Source organism: Austrofundulus limnaeus, unplaced genomic scaffold (assembly GCF_001266775.1).
Source record: "Austrofundulus limnaeus strain Quisiro unplaced genomic scaffold, Austrofundulus_limnaeus-1.0 Scaffold328, whole genome shotgun sequence".
Lineage (NCBI taxonomy): Eukaryota > Metazoa > Chordata > Actinopteri > Cyprinodontiformes > Rivulidae > Austrofundulus > Austrofundulus limnaeus.
Genome location: NW_013952730.1, coordinates 525,227 through 539,408, shown reverse-complemented (window position 1 = coordinate 539,408; position 14,182 = coordinate 525,227). Strand labels below are relative to the sequence as shown.

General features: G+C 37.5%; 2 protein-coding genes across 2 annotated transcripts; one reads left to right on the top strand and one right to left on the bottom strand.

The window, feature by feature from the left end:
• The first annotated feature begins 1,264 nt into the window (after positions 1-1,264).
• Positions 1,265-9,415, top strand: LOC106527489 (THAP domain-containing protein 6). The gene is made up of 7 exons (XM_014022397.1): positions 1,265-1,345; positions 3,310-3,514; positions 4,060-4,185; positions 4,314-4,430; positions 4,661-4,848; positions 6,477-6,512; positions 9,108-9,415. Exons 1-5 carry the CDS (start codon positions 1,272-1,274, stop codon positions 4,787-4,789), a joined length of 651 nt encoding a protein of 216 aa, XP_013877851.1. The 5' UTR covers positions 1,265-1,271; the 3' UTR covers positions 4,790-4,848; positions 6,477-6,512; positions 9,108-9,415.
• On the bottom strand, positions 7,616-10,687 carry snrnp27 (small nuclear ribonucleoprotein 27 (U4/U6.U5)). The gene is made up of 6 exons (XM_014022398.1): positions 10,496-10,687; positions 9,410-9,542; positions 9,033-9,145; positions 8,848-8,927; positions 8,518-8,582; positions 7,616-8,249 (listed from the first exon to the last, which is right to left on the bottom strand). The coding sequence occupies exons 1-6, from the start codon at positions 10,530-10,532 to the stop codon at positions 8,195-8,197; spliced, it is 483 nt and encodes a 160-aa protein (XP_013877852.1). The 5' UTR covers positions 10,533-10,687; the 3' UTR covers positions 7,616-8,194.
• Positions 10,688-14,182: the final 3,495 nt, after the last annotated feature.

Genomic DNA, 14,182 nt, shown 5'->3' with positions numbered 1-14,182 from the left:
TATGTATGTATGTATGTATGTATGTATGTATGTATGTATGTATGTATGTATGTATGTATGTATGTATGTATAAGAGCCACATGTGGCCCCAGAGCCGCAGGTTGCAGACCCCTGACATAGGCCTACATATGGCCACTTGTTAAAAGCATGCACCATATCCCTCCTTCTCATCAGCATCTTTCCTCTTTGCCTGTTCTTTTTTGTCTGAACTGTCTATGCCTCCCTTTTTTATTAAATAAGTAAATGAAATAAAACATRGCAACACATTACTGCTTTGGTGCACTTTAATGTTTTTATACTGCTGTGGCACATTCAGATTCAGACTTGCAGGCTCCAAATCTTAATATGGGATGTATGGGTCGATGTTGGTCCCTATAACTAATTCACTCAGCTTATAAAAATTTACTCACTAAATAAGTGTTGATACCAAAAACTGCACATTTTCTCCGTGTAATATCAAATACGCAAATGTTTAAGAACATCTTATATGAATAAAATCTGCCAGTTTTTTTCCCTGGTTTATAACAGAACATGCATGCACACAGACAGGAAAAACATTATTTTCCTTTTACCTTCAGTGGCAGGTATTAAAAACAAAAGCAGCAAACAAAATGTGGCGTCCTGAGCGTACTGTGATTTGCTATTTTACTAAACTCGTCAGTGTTTCACGAGTCAATTATTTATATTATTGACGCGCTATCGCTTATGCGACCAGTAGGGGGCGGTAATGCACACCACACGAACCGCTAACAAACCCCAGGAAGTAGAATCTCGTACGCGGTAAATTCATGAGTGGACGACATTTTGGAGAAGTCGAGCAACCATAAAAAATGCCTACACACTGTGCAGCATTGGCTTGCACGAACCGTCGAGGAAAATGCTCGAAGACAATAACATTTCATCGGTAAGTGTTTAACACGTTTATGTTTGTTTTATCTCTGGCTACTGCCAGAATCAACCTGCACTGAGCACTGTGCAGTGCAGTCTTCACCCTGCATTAACTGGATATAAAAAAGCTTTACGATCACGAACTTCTATGATTTTGGTGAAAGAGTCGCTGTTTTTCCACGGAACTGTGCTCCACATCAATTCGGCTTGCTGCTCTTGCCACAAATATTTTGGGAATTGGAAATTACACGAAACGAGCCCGTGACCACCGCCATCTTTGTTTTGCGCAAAGCATTGTGGTCCAGTTTGTGTCACTATCACGTGACTTTGTATGTAAATACGACGACGCCATTTTGAAACAGTCTTTCAACAACAGACGCGCAATGCCGTGCCATTGTGCAGCATTTGGTTGCACGAATCGTCGAGGAAGATGCCCGAACACAATAACATTTCATCGGTAAGTGTTTTTTTTCTTTTTCGTAGTAATAAAGCTATGTTTAGCAACATGTTTATTGTCATAATYAATCTGTACTGACGAAACATGGCTCAATATCAGTTGGCTGCATGAATGCTGCCACTGCTAGAGTAGAGTTAAACTTTGTGTTTGTGTTTCTGTTAACTCACGGTCTGACATTAAAACATAGACAGACATGTTTTAATTGTGGCAAAAAATATTTCTTCATCCTCCAAATACATTTAAATCCACAAAGAGTTGAATTGGACAGTAAGAAAATTGCACAAAGTTTCACCAACACAAAAACTCTGTCTCAGTATTTGAAAAACAAAATCAGGAAARCACTCTCAAACTTAAGTTTTTAGTATGATGATAATAAGATAATTGTTATGACATTGTTGCACATCTGTTTTTTTAAATACCTACTTATTAATGTAGGTGTAAAGGCAAATAACCAGACTGTTGTGCCTAAAGTGCAGTGTCTGTGGCATAACTATCTTTAATTTCAGTGTGACCCAATGACCCTGCAATTAACTCCATATGAAATTATTTTTGAAAGTTACACTGACTAATCATTTTCTCTCACAGCTTTCCAAAAGATGAGAACTTGAGGTGTTGATGGGCAAAGGCACAGAAACATGTGGCAAAATTACACTCCTCATAARTTAAAAACAAGTCAGTTCATCAGAAACTGAAGCTTATCCTGTTTAAAGGGCAGTAATTAAACTATTAAAAAACTAAATATAAAACAGTGGACTTGCTTTTACTTTCAAAAGGATTGTCATTGTTCTTATTGTTCAAAATGTATTTTTATTTTATTATTTTTAATTATGTTTTCAAAATGATGCTATATGCTTTGGTTTATGTCTTCAATTTTTATTTAGTCTACTTTTTTGACCTGCTATGAACAGGTTGTCATCGAAAATAACTTTTTTCTTCTTTTTTTCTGTTGAACTTTGTGGTAAAATAAAGTTGTTGTTGTTTTTATCATTGCATCTGTCTGTAATTATGTTATGCAGTACATGTAACATTGGGCTAATCCTAAACAAACAAACAAAAAAAACAAACACTTTTTTTTCCATAAGTACTCAGCATTGTTTACATCATTCACAAAACCCTGTGCCTTTTAAGAGGACTGTTCCAAGATGGCATAGCGCTCTGCACACATTAKCCAATGCTTGATCAGGGTGTCATAGTATATACATCATTGTATAAGCTTCTAACTAGTTCTGTGCAGTGCCAAACATTAGCTATATTTAAATAAAGGCTGTGTCTAAATTCTGGGGCTGCATCCTCTTGTGTGCACATTTACTGCTTCGCGCCGAGTGCTGAGCTCCGACTCATGTGGCTGAGGAAGGCGGCCCACAAAATTTAGAAAACCAAGGATATATCAGCGTACAGCGTATCCTTACTGGCCAAGAATATCCCAGGATTCATTGTGCCGACAGCAAGCTAAATAGAGAAGTTTGGAAGTTCTTCATGGACCAAATAATTTGTTTTTAAAAGTAATTTAGCAACTTAGCTGATGAAATTCCTGCAGCAATAAGATGTTAAATAAAAAAAATGTAACTACAAGTGCTGATACTGGAGCTAAACCTGAATTATAGTTTTTTTAATGTGCAATTTTTTAATTGTGAAGTTTTTCTTCCAGTAAAAAGACGTGTAAATACATGTCCCAGCGAATTTTAGGTCTGACATGAAACCGATCACTGTGGTAACCGGGGAGTGAGTGGTCACGCAAACCTACATCAAGCGAAGGCTAGACCGTCTCATTTCACAGCAGTTTCCTGCAGCCTACCTGGACTGGGAAGGACGTGGCCCAGCTGGGCTACGTCCTCATGAGGATCCAGCCCCAGCCCATGAATTGGGACACAGTCATAGTGTGGGACCCCATGACACTGCCAATAGCTTCCTATTAAATTACCTTTATGAAAGTTAAACTGAAWACTGATACTTGCTTGTTGCAGGTTTCCAAAAGATGAGAACCTGAGGTTACTGTGGGCAAAGGCAATGAATCGAGTGAAGAAGAAAGGRTGGTTGTGGCAGCCAGGGAGAGGGAACTACTTGTGCTCTGAACACTTTAAACCTGAAGACTTTGACAGAACAGGCCAGACAACAAGGCTGCGCCAAAATACTGTGCCATCTGTGTTTCAGTTTCCTCCACACTTGCAGGTATGTAACTTTATGCAACAGTACACTGCTAATCATAAATGCTATTCTGACAAAGCATACCTCTATGTAGTTTACAATAATCTGGCACAGGAGACTGGTTAGTACTTAGTAATCACTGCTTTAGGGTATCTTCAGTGGATGTAGACCAGGCATGTCCAACTCCGGTTCTCAAGRGCCGGTCTCCTGCAAGTTTTRCATTTGTCCCTGCTTCAACACAGCYGATTCAAAGAGATGATTTACCTTCTGTTTGYCATCAAGGYCTGCAGAGRCCCACTAATTAAGCAYTCCTTAGTTTCAGCTGTGTTGAACCAGGGCAGCACCTAAAACATGCAGAACACCGGCTCTTCAGGACCACCTTTGGACACCACTGACATAGACCAATTGAACTGTTGTATTTCTGTTTAAATCCATGATGTTACAATTGTCATACAGTGAAGCAACCTTGAAATGCATGAGAACTGACCGATTCTATGCAAGTATAACCTGAAGATCCTGATATTACATAGTCAGCATGGCTTGATAATGATAAATATTTTTTTTTGCAGAAGAAAACTCCAAAAAAGAGAACCTCGTTGAACAGCACTATTGGCAGGCTGCAGGCACGTGATAATACATCACCATCATCACAATCTAATCAAACATTTGCTGACCAGTCTAGGTCTGTGGCACAGGTAGGTTGTAGTGACAACTGACTCGTCTTATACCATGAGCATAACCTTAAGACCAAAGTCCAATAATCTATTGATATTACGGTACATAGTTATTGTGGCTTTGTAATGATAAATATAATTGTTTCCAGAAGAACACTGCACCACAGAGAATTTCATTGAACAACACTATTGGCAGACTGCAGGCAGACGTTCCATCACAATCTAGACATCAGACATTGGCCGACCACCGTAAATCTGTGGCGCAGGTAAGTTGTATATAAATGCTACTTTATGAACTTGAGTTAGGTGATCTTAAAAGCGAGGGTGGGCACTTTGTGCTGCTGTAGTTGTGTAGGCTTATTGATGTAGCACAGACACGCTGATAATGTTTAGGTCTCTCCTGATGATTCAATGGACAGCTTCTAGCTGCATAGTTCTGTGTTATTAACAGTTATATACACAATAGCACTAAGATTAAAACCGTTATATTTTGTAGGATCATGCTTACCAGCTGCCAGACGCTGCAGACTTAAAACTCCGACTTGAAAAAGCCAACCTTATGCGACAACACCTGGAGAAAGAATTAAGAAACGCAAGGCGACGCGAGAAGAGATGTAACCGTTGAATCGCAGGAGAAAGATGTCATCACTGAAGACTTCAGAGCAAAGCTAGAATCACTTGCAGGTACATCAGTAAACGTGACATCTTTCATGTTATACGTGCAATGTTTTAATGTTTGATACTAATATATAATCTTATCTCTTTGTTATGATAAAGTACATGTAAATATGGTCTCATCTTAACCACAAAAACTCTATTTTGCAAGTACTCAACATTGTTTACAACAGTGTGCCTAGGACTGTTTCTAGGTGGTGTTGCTTTCTGTGCTCATTAGTCAATGMCTCTCTGGACCTGCACGTCTCTAGAACATGTCATTGGCACGAGCTAATAAAATGACCAATCATGTGGATCAATTTTGAATGAGTCGTTGCAATGGTGTGGCTGTCAAGTAGTACAGCCTATGTCACAATGTATGGCCATACCACTTGACTTTTCAAAACTGTGCTTGTGTCTCAGAGCGCATGTACCTTATATATCAGGGCTATTCAACTAAACTGCTCCGGTGGCCACGGTTACTGCAGACCAACAGCTCAGGGGCCGAACATCCAGCAATTACAATCATTATGTAAATAATCCAAGTATTACAAAGCTGTTACCTTTGAAATAGTTTATTTTGCTGTATTTAATCATGAATACAACATACAGAACCCTGTAAGTGGTGATAATAAAACAACAAAAATAACACATTGTTAATCACTCATTCATTCAAACCAGGTGTGTCAAATCARGGAAATATCTAAACAAGGAGTCCTTGAGGACTAGGGTTGAGAATCACTGCTTTAATACATGTTATCTGATTTATTTTTTACAAATAAATGGCTAAGAATCAATGGCTTCCTGTGGCAATACTATAAAACATAAAACTAGGTCAATATTATATTTTGAAAATGTCTCGTCAAGCTCAGAGAAGCTCTTGAGGTGTTGGTCAACATTTAAAGCAGTGATTTGTAGATGTTTCCCTGATTTGAATGAGTGATTAACAATCTTCTGAAGACCTGCTGAATAGCAGGGAAACAAGTAAAACATGCTGGATACTGGTACTTTAGGACCAGGGTTGGGAACCACTGATCTACTGCATGAAACTTTCCTACTCTTCAGCTTCTGTTTTTTAATTATGTACAGAAATTTCCCAGCTTCTGACTTGCAGCCAAACTAATTGTGTAAAACTCAGGTTTTAAATACTTCATGTGTTTTTGAGAATGGGTCCATTTGATGTTGCAGAAAGGTTCTCAAACATCCTGAAACACGCAGCCCCCTGCTGTGCACGTCTTTCTCTGCCTCAGCACCCGATCCAAATAAAACCTTTAATATCAGGCTTCTGCAGAACTCATTGACATGAGATAATTAAATCATTTGAATCAGGTGTGTGTGATGGAAACTTGTGTAGTCTGACAATGGGTGTGATTTGTGAACATTTTGTTTTATCTGCCAGCTGGCTTTGAATTGTTGAAATGTGAGCTCTATACTTTGAACTGGTTGTGAACGTAATAATAATAAAATACAGTATGTAGGGCTACGAGCTTTGAGGACAGGGATCTCTGGTGTAGAGGGGACTGGCTGTGTTATCCATACAAGTCTCCTTTAGCAGAGTCGTGTCAAACCTTTCAGCAGAAATGTTTCCATTCTGAGGGGATATTACCATAATTCATTTGGAAACTGGACTAATTGTTTTTTTCTAATTTCTTTTAAAGGTGGATTCACATTTGATGCCAAGATTCTACTCTGAGGTATGCATTTGATTTTTTTTCCACATGTATGACTTTATATAACATTCCATAGTTTTTGAATGTAAAGACAGAATTGAAAGATGTTTAAATTACTTCATCTTTACATGGTTTTGTATATAATGAATTATTGTACATGCTCCAACTGAATGAGGTAATTAATGGCATTTGTCTACCACTGCCTGTACTTATTTTATTACTCTTATTGTTGATTCCATGTTTGAGTGATTGTAACGTCACTTTACGTAATCTATCACCACCAGTTACTTTCATTATGGAAAATAATTTTTCATATTGCCTCTAAAATAAACTCAGTCATGCCTCTTTTTTTCCTAAAATATATCTCATTCACACTGCTTTGGAAGAATTATATTTAATAAATGTTTATAGATGCTTTATTTTATTCCTGTGACACATTTAGATTCTTCTTATAAACGGTGACTTGCAAGCTGCAAATATTAAAATGGGATATATGGATTAACTTAAATGTTGGCACAAGTTCACTCAAACTGCATCATTATATAGTTCTCATATTATAATCCAACTAAGTGTTGATACCAAAAACTACACATTTTCTCCAAGTTATATCAGGTGCAAATATTTCTGAAAATCTAGGATGAGTAAAAACTGCCAGTTTTTCAAGATTGTTGTATTTATTACAAAGAGTATTCACAAGGGATTTTAAAATAAATGAAACTATTATTTAGAAATAACTCTTACGATTACCACCGTGTCATTGTCCTTACAACAAACTCAAGCACCAAACAGATCTTKGCTTTTTATTGTAGTTGAGCTTTAGGAAATTTAAACAGAAGCTGCAACACCGATTCTTTTCTGGAGTTTAAGGAGTGTTTTGGTGGTAAATGCTAATTTATGATCTGAAACTGATTCAAACACTGATTGAAAATGTTTGGCTTACAAAATAAGAGTAAGTATGAAACAGCACATAATACGTTTACAACAATAAATACAGCTAACGTATATCGCTGGGGTATAAACTACCACACATCTACAGTCACTCAACAACAACTGAGTATGTGGGAAAAATGAGTGAAGATAAAATGTTAGGAATATGATTTTACAGATTTAAAAACATGAAGACTTAGGCAGCTAAAGTCTTTAGCTTTATTTTAAAACACGATACACCATGAGCTGAAACAAACCACACSTAACAAATGTTTTACCTAGCACTGATTTCAATCCTTGCAAAAACAAGAACACAGACAATATTTCAGAATATTTCAATAGAATCAGTGAAGCCACTGATCCAAGAACAGCAGAATGAATCATTAATTGCTTGATACACAAGAATAAAAATCCAGGGACCCCCTTCAAATGTAGGAAAACTTGACTCTAAAGAGACGGGCAGGAGTTATTTTATGTGTGTAAAGGTAAATGTCACTGTTACAATAAAGTTTTGTACACATGCAAGACAGAAATATTGTCTACATATGAACATTTTTCAAAATTAAAACTACAGCCAGCTTTTTCTATGTTTTTATTTGCATCGTCATCAATCTCAAAAACAAAAAGGCTCATTTAATCAGTACTTAGTTGTAAATGAGTTCAGGTAGAAGTTACAAAAAAAAAAAAAAAAACACAGAACTGCTGCATCATAAATTACATTTAACTGGTCTTCTTGCTGAAGAAAAGAGATCAAACCTTTTAAAAACAAGAGAATAATTTCAGGCGATGAAGTCCAGTGGTCTGTTGAATCCTCCCTTTCTGTTCATGTACTGCCTACAAAAAGATTTAAAAACACTGCATTATTGATTCCCTCACAACATTTGAGGCTACATCAATAGGAGTGTAGACTGCATGTGTAGAAACACCTGAGCTGATTGACTACAGTAACATGTTTTTGTAAACTTAGCAACTTAAATTGAGGCTCAAACAGCTGAAATAAGACTGAAAAAAAAAAACTTTATTTTTGCTAACTGTGCTACTTGCAGCTCTGTAAAGATGCTGCACAACCTACAAACTAATGGTTTTGTTTGTGTAAACATACCTGTATTTCCTCTTCATTGTAACGTTGACTGCGTGTGCATTAACTGAGCCATCAGTTTTCTTTCCCTGTGTAAAAACAATCACAGCTTTAACAGATCACAAACTGTTATAAATAAAATCATTTGTAATGCAGATGTAATGTTTTACAATCCATATAGAGGAATATCAAGATGTTAAAAACAACTGGTCAGAGTTTGACACTATTTGTTTGTTCCTGTCATCTATAAAGTGTAAAAAGCTTTGAAATAATCATACGAGTATCTTTAGTTGTGGAATACAGTGAACTGTTTAAAATAAATGGCGCCACCTTATGGCTGAACTGCACACTCACCTTGCTGGAATCAAATGATGAGAATCCCATCAGCTTCATCATCTCAATCTCCTCTTCTGTTTTGCCCTCCATGTCCTCCGCTGTCAAAACACAGGAATAACATAACTGACCAGGTTAACTGATCACAACTACAAAATATCCAAGACACTGAATAAATGCATTTTTGCATGGGCTTTGTTTAATACCAGAGATTTGAATGGGCTTTGATTTTTCTTTCCCCTCTTTGCGCTCATCATCACGCCTGTCTTTCTGTCTCACAGGAGACGATGAAGAGGAGCGATGACGCCTGGGGGGAGACCTGAACAAAGAACACAAAGACAGCTGCAGGACGGGTTATCAAGACTAATGAGAGATCAAACTGTTTTTATTTTTTGGTCCAAATTGTTTACAGTTGGATTGTTTTCTAAAGATGAAGACAAAAAAGGGATAAAATCTTTTGCTTTGACAATTAAACTTTCATTTACCCTAACATTTAGGAGATGAAAGTTAGTATTGAGTTTGTGTTTAAGCAATCACATTTTCCAGTGATAAAAAGAAAGCAAACAGGAAGTGATGACCGTACCTTGAACGCCTTCTATGTGGAGACCTTGAGCGACTTCTGCGGCGCTCTCGATCCCGATCCCTGGAGCGAGAGCGTTCCCTGTCCCTTCGCCTTCGCTCGTGCTCCCGTGAAGTTGAGCGAGATCGTCTTCTCTCTGACAGCAGGAAGGATAAATTAAAAAAAACACACTAACTGAAACATTTCACATGGCACCCTGGTATCCATGCATTGAAGTTCTCTAAACTATACTGTAAACTATTTTCTTCTAGAATTACCATAATTGTATTTTTCTGCAACTTATTTTGTTTGGTTTTGTTACAACTGATGTTTGCTCAACATGCATGGGAGTGAAAGAACAGACAATTTATGTAACTAATGAAAGAAAAAGTTGACCTAGTGAGGATTTGTTCATATTGTATTGATTCTCTTTTTATAATGTGTCATAGATTTGTGCAGAAAATAAAACATATCTTGATAAAATACAGACCATTTGATATCTTAATGTAGTTAGTTTTATTGAGCTCATAATCAGTTTCTGACTGAAACAGATTAAAGCTATGTGCTCCATCAGTTTAMATTAAATAAATTACCAGCTGAAACATTAACATTTAACTATTTGAATCTTTTATCCATTAATTTAGTTCAGAGCTTCGTGTCAAATATGTTTTSTTATGCTAAGTGAACTCGCATCAAGAGTCACATGAATCAAGAYAAGATTTTATGCAGACTGTATAGGAAAAGCAACACAAATGCAAATTCAAGCTGTTAATGAGAAGTGAATGTATAAGCAGGATATCTCAAGAACGTCTTCATTAACTTGATGAAAAGTTGAAATCAATAATGGTCRTAATTTTATTTGACACCAATAAATTCAAATTATTAACATCCTCGTCGAAAGAAACTGATGCACAGACCTAGAAATTTCTATTTGCTCTCAGAGACTCCACTGCGTTTAAACATTTCAAAAGACTGGTTAAAAGCATCATCGCATACATAAACACGTACGCTGACAATAAATGTACTTATTAATCCTAATGTAAAGTTGGAAACAACGTTTTCAGAACAAAACAGTGGACCAACATGTAGCCTGAAGCTAACATTTCTTACCTCGTCTTGGAGGAGTTCGACTCCGGCTTCGACCCATTTCTCCAACAGCTCAAACGATACCCTCGTTAATGAATAAGTAAAGTGACAACRAGATTTAGTTTTTTGAGAGAATTTAAGATAAAAGTATTTGTGCGAATCGTTGATTATTTATGTTGAAAGCTAGGCCCTTCAGTGTGCTTTGATTGGTTGATGGTCACCAACTTCCGCTACCGGTGCTGTTGTAGAGCGCCCCCTGCTGACCCGTATGATCGCGACGCTTTGACCGCTTAAAGAAAACCAAAACATTCACTTACAGCATTGCATTCACCAAACCCTGGTTCATCAAAGAGTAAATCTTTTTACTTATTTTCTCCTAATTATGAGATTTTATCTCGTATTGAGTTCAGGTATCTAATTGTTTTTTCTTGATGAATTAAAGATTCTTCTGCAGTAGGCTGCTTAAGCTTTGCTTTATTTTATTTTATTTTATTTTATTTTATTTTATTTTATTTTATTTTATTTTATTTTATTACTCTGTTTGATGATGAATATGAACATTTAGACAGCCAGCAACTGATTGAGTGATCCAAACACAATCCTTTGTTGCAGCAGAATTTTTGTACAGAACAAAATCATTCAACATAAATTTCCACTGAGACACAATTCATCTATTCATCCATATATCCAATCATGCTATAAAATCCTGAAAAAACAAAGCTACCCTCTTTCAGTAAAGAGAATCAGCTCAAATCAAATTGTCTACAGGGCTCTAGATCTGGGTGTGGCTGGAGATGATCTGATGATCAGAGGTGTTTTGGATGCATTAACTCAGAGCAGCCAGAAGCAAAAAAAAAAAAATGTGTGAGAGAAACGCTGGGAGAATCTTGTCCTGGAAAAAAAATTCTGCAGAGCTCATGCTTAAAAAAATAATAAAAATAAAACAAAAAGAAGAAGGAGCCAGTGAGCTTCAACTTTTAAAAAAGTATTGAAGCTAAGAGTAATCTGCTAAATGTGATTTTGTGTATTTAAATGAGCTTAAAATGGAATAGTACTTTAAGTGTGTTTAACTGATTTGTGGTGGCTATATATGTTATTTGATTTCAAGGGTAACTTCTAGTTATTTAAAATATTAAAATTTTTGGCTTATGTTAATTTAATTTAGGTTCATTGGGTTTCATTTTCCTAAAATTTATGTGTTTCCTGTTTCTATTCTAAGGTTTGTCACATGTTTTGACCTGTACAATTTTCAAAATAAAAGACAGAAAAGAATGGAATAATGTTTGGTCATTGAGAGAAGTCCAGTTGAAATTCTTCTTAATCAAGCTTCCTTTTAAAGTGGAGAAAACTGCAGATTAAAGCCAAAATTACTTGACAGTGTCTTACCATATAATTACTTTGGTAAAAGTCTCCTTTAAAATATGGACATRTGACATTTACTGTACATTTCTGTAGATGTACTGAAAGGTTAAAAGTAAAGTAATATTTTTTTATTAAAGTATGTATATGTTGAAAAATATGGCATGAGCTAGCTATCTGTCTTTGTCACTGTCATCTTCATTGTAGGCAGTCTGACATGTTCTGCCGTGGCCTGGTATGAGGTCCAAAATTAAGACTATTGTGCAACCAGTGGTTGCTCCTTGCAGCAGGAGGCTAAATCTATTCCTAAATCAGCTATTGATCTGATTAATGATAGGCCGGTAACTGAGAGGCTGGCGCTGGCAAATGAGAAGAAGATTTGTGCATCACAGAGGATAGCGACCCACTGGATTGCCAAATCCCTCCACTGTCCATTGGCATGGATAGGTTGGCATTAGCATTGGAGAGGTTAGGAACTAGCATGGATAAGCTGGTGTAATGTAATTACTTGATTGTGGTATAGAATTGAACTTTGTACCTGGAAAATACACAAAACCCTCTCATTTAAACATTTTGTAAAAAGTTTCATCTTTCCTGGACTGAACAGCAGGTGGGGACAGAGACCACCTTCTGCTCTGMCTCATTTTTACATCATCCTGTAAGGGTTGTGTTGTTTTAGTTCAGTCTTCTCTTGACTTTTCAGAGATTTTCACTTGTAACTRATRTGACRTCATTTTGTAGCAGGTAACTCTTACACATTAAGAGTTTAAAATCTTAAACTTGTGGTGTCTTGTTTTTATGCACTARCTTATGAAAGGACCAAAGCTAACCTGAAGGTGCTGCAGTGGCAGCTCTGTGTCATGCATTTTAAATGCGGTTGAAGGGGGTGAACTGTGGAGGGAACAACAGAGCGAGGGAAAAGAAGTTTGTCAGAGTTCATTAAGTATCAAGGGAACATTGCTGGAACTGGCAGCGTAAGCTGCGCCGGGGCCCTAGTGCCATTAATCACGACTGACATGAAACCAGGGGCCGAGGGAGGAGGTGGGAGGAGGTGAGGGGGGGGGAGTCTCTGCACGACTCTGGTAGTGATTATAGAATGTGGTCCAGGCAGCTCAGGCCAGGGGTGTTGAAGGTAAAACATACCACCTCCGAGGCTCCAAAGTTCAGCTAACCTCACACAGATCACACGTTTACTGCAGGGAGACTGAGAGGACCGGAGTAACTGCAGAGCCAGGCCACGAGTCTGGCCTCAAACATGAAGTGCAGAGAAGAATCTGAATCTCCCCTTCTGTGTTTCTCCTCACGTCCAAGAGCTGAGCCTCTGCTTTAATGGTGTGCAAAGGGAAGAGTGGAAGCGATGCAGTAACAGGGCGCCCCTCATATATCTCTGTCGGCCTGCCTTATTTTCCTCCCCGCACCCCCAGATATCTCACCACACCACTGCTGCCACCTTGGAAGAAGAAATAAATGGGAGCAAGAAAAAGAAGGGGTGGGGGGAGAGGAGAGCTTGTGACTCGTGAAGTTGGAGGCCTCTGTTAAGTGCTGTGCTTGAAAGCCCGTCCAGCCTCATTAGCTGTCARTTGTAACAATACTGAGCTGGCAGAGAGGACTGCTCCCAGTCTTGGTGCCATAAATCACAGGCTGACAGGGCCCAGACAGGGCTGGGAACCAGCACACATGCAGGACTGGCTCACATTTGGTCTCTGTGTCCTGGTTTCTTCAACTCTCTCTCTCTCTCTCTCTCTCTCTCTCTCTCTCTCTCTCTCTCGTTCTCTCTTTTAGCACAGCTCATTCTTTTTTCTTTTTTTTACCTCCCACTTCTCCTCCCTCTCTGTTTAACACACTCATGACACATTGCAACATGTCAGCAGATAACATGGGACACACGTGTTCTCTGGTTTTTGAAACATTTTATAACTCAWGTAAAAGTGCATTGACAAGGTTTTTCATTTATACACACACATACAGTAAATACATGTGTATATATACATACACTTGTAAACATGCATGAACATAGTTTGATGGACCCGAGTAAAAGTTCTTTAACATCAAAAACAAAAAGAGGTTGAGACCCATTTATACCTTGTATTGTCACTTGTTTACAATATCATATTAGTTTACATTGCAAAATCGGTAGCAAAACCATGAAGCTACTTTTTAGACTTTACCAGAAAGTATAAATGTAAATAAAATATATCTTGAGATATRTGAGGGGGTCTCAGTTCTCTCATGGGAGCTGCAGTAGTTGATTTGATTTGATTTATTTATTTATTTAACAGGAAAAGATTATTAAAAATCAAGCCTGACTCAGCATAATGGCTGTTTTATAGCAGGTTCCTGTTCTGCAGCACA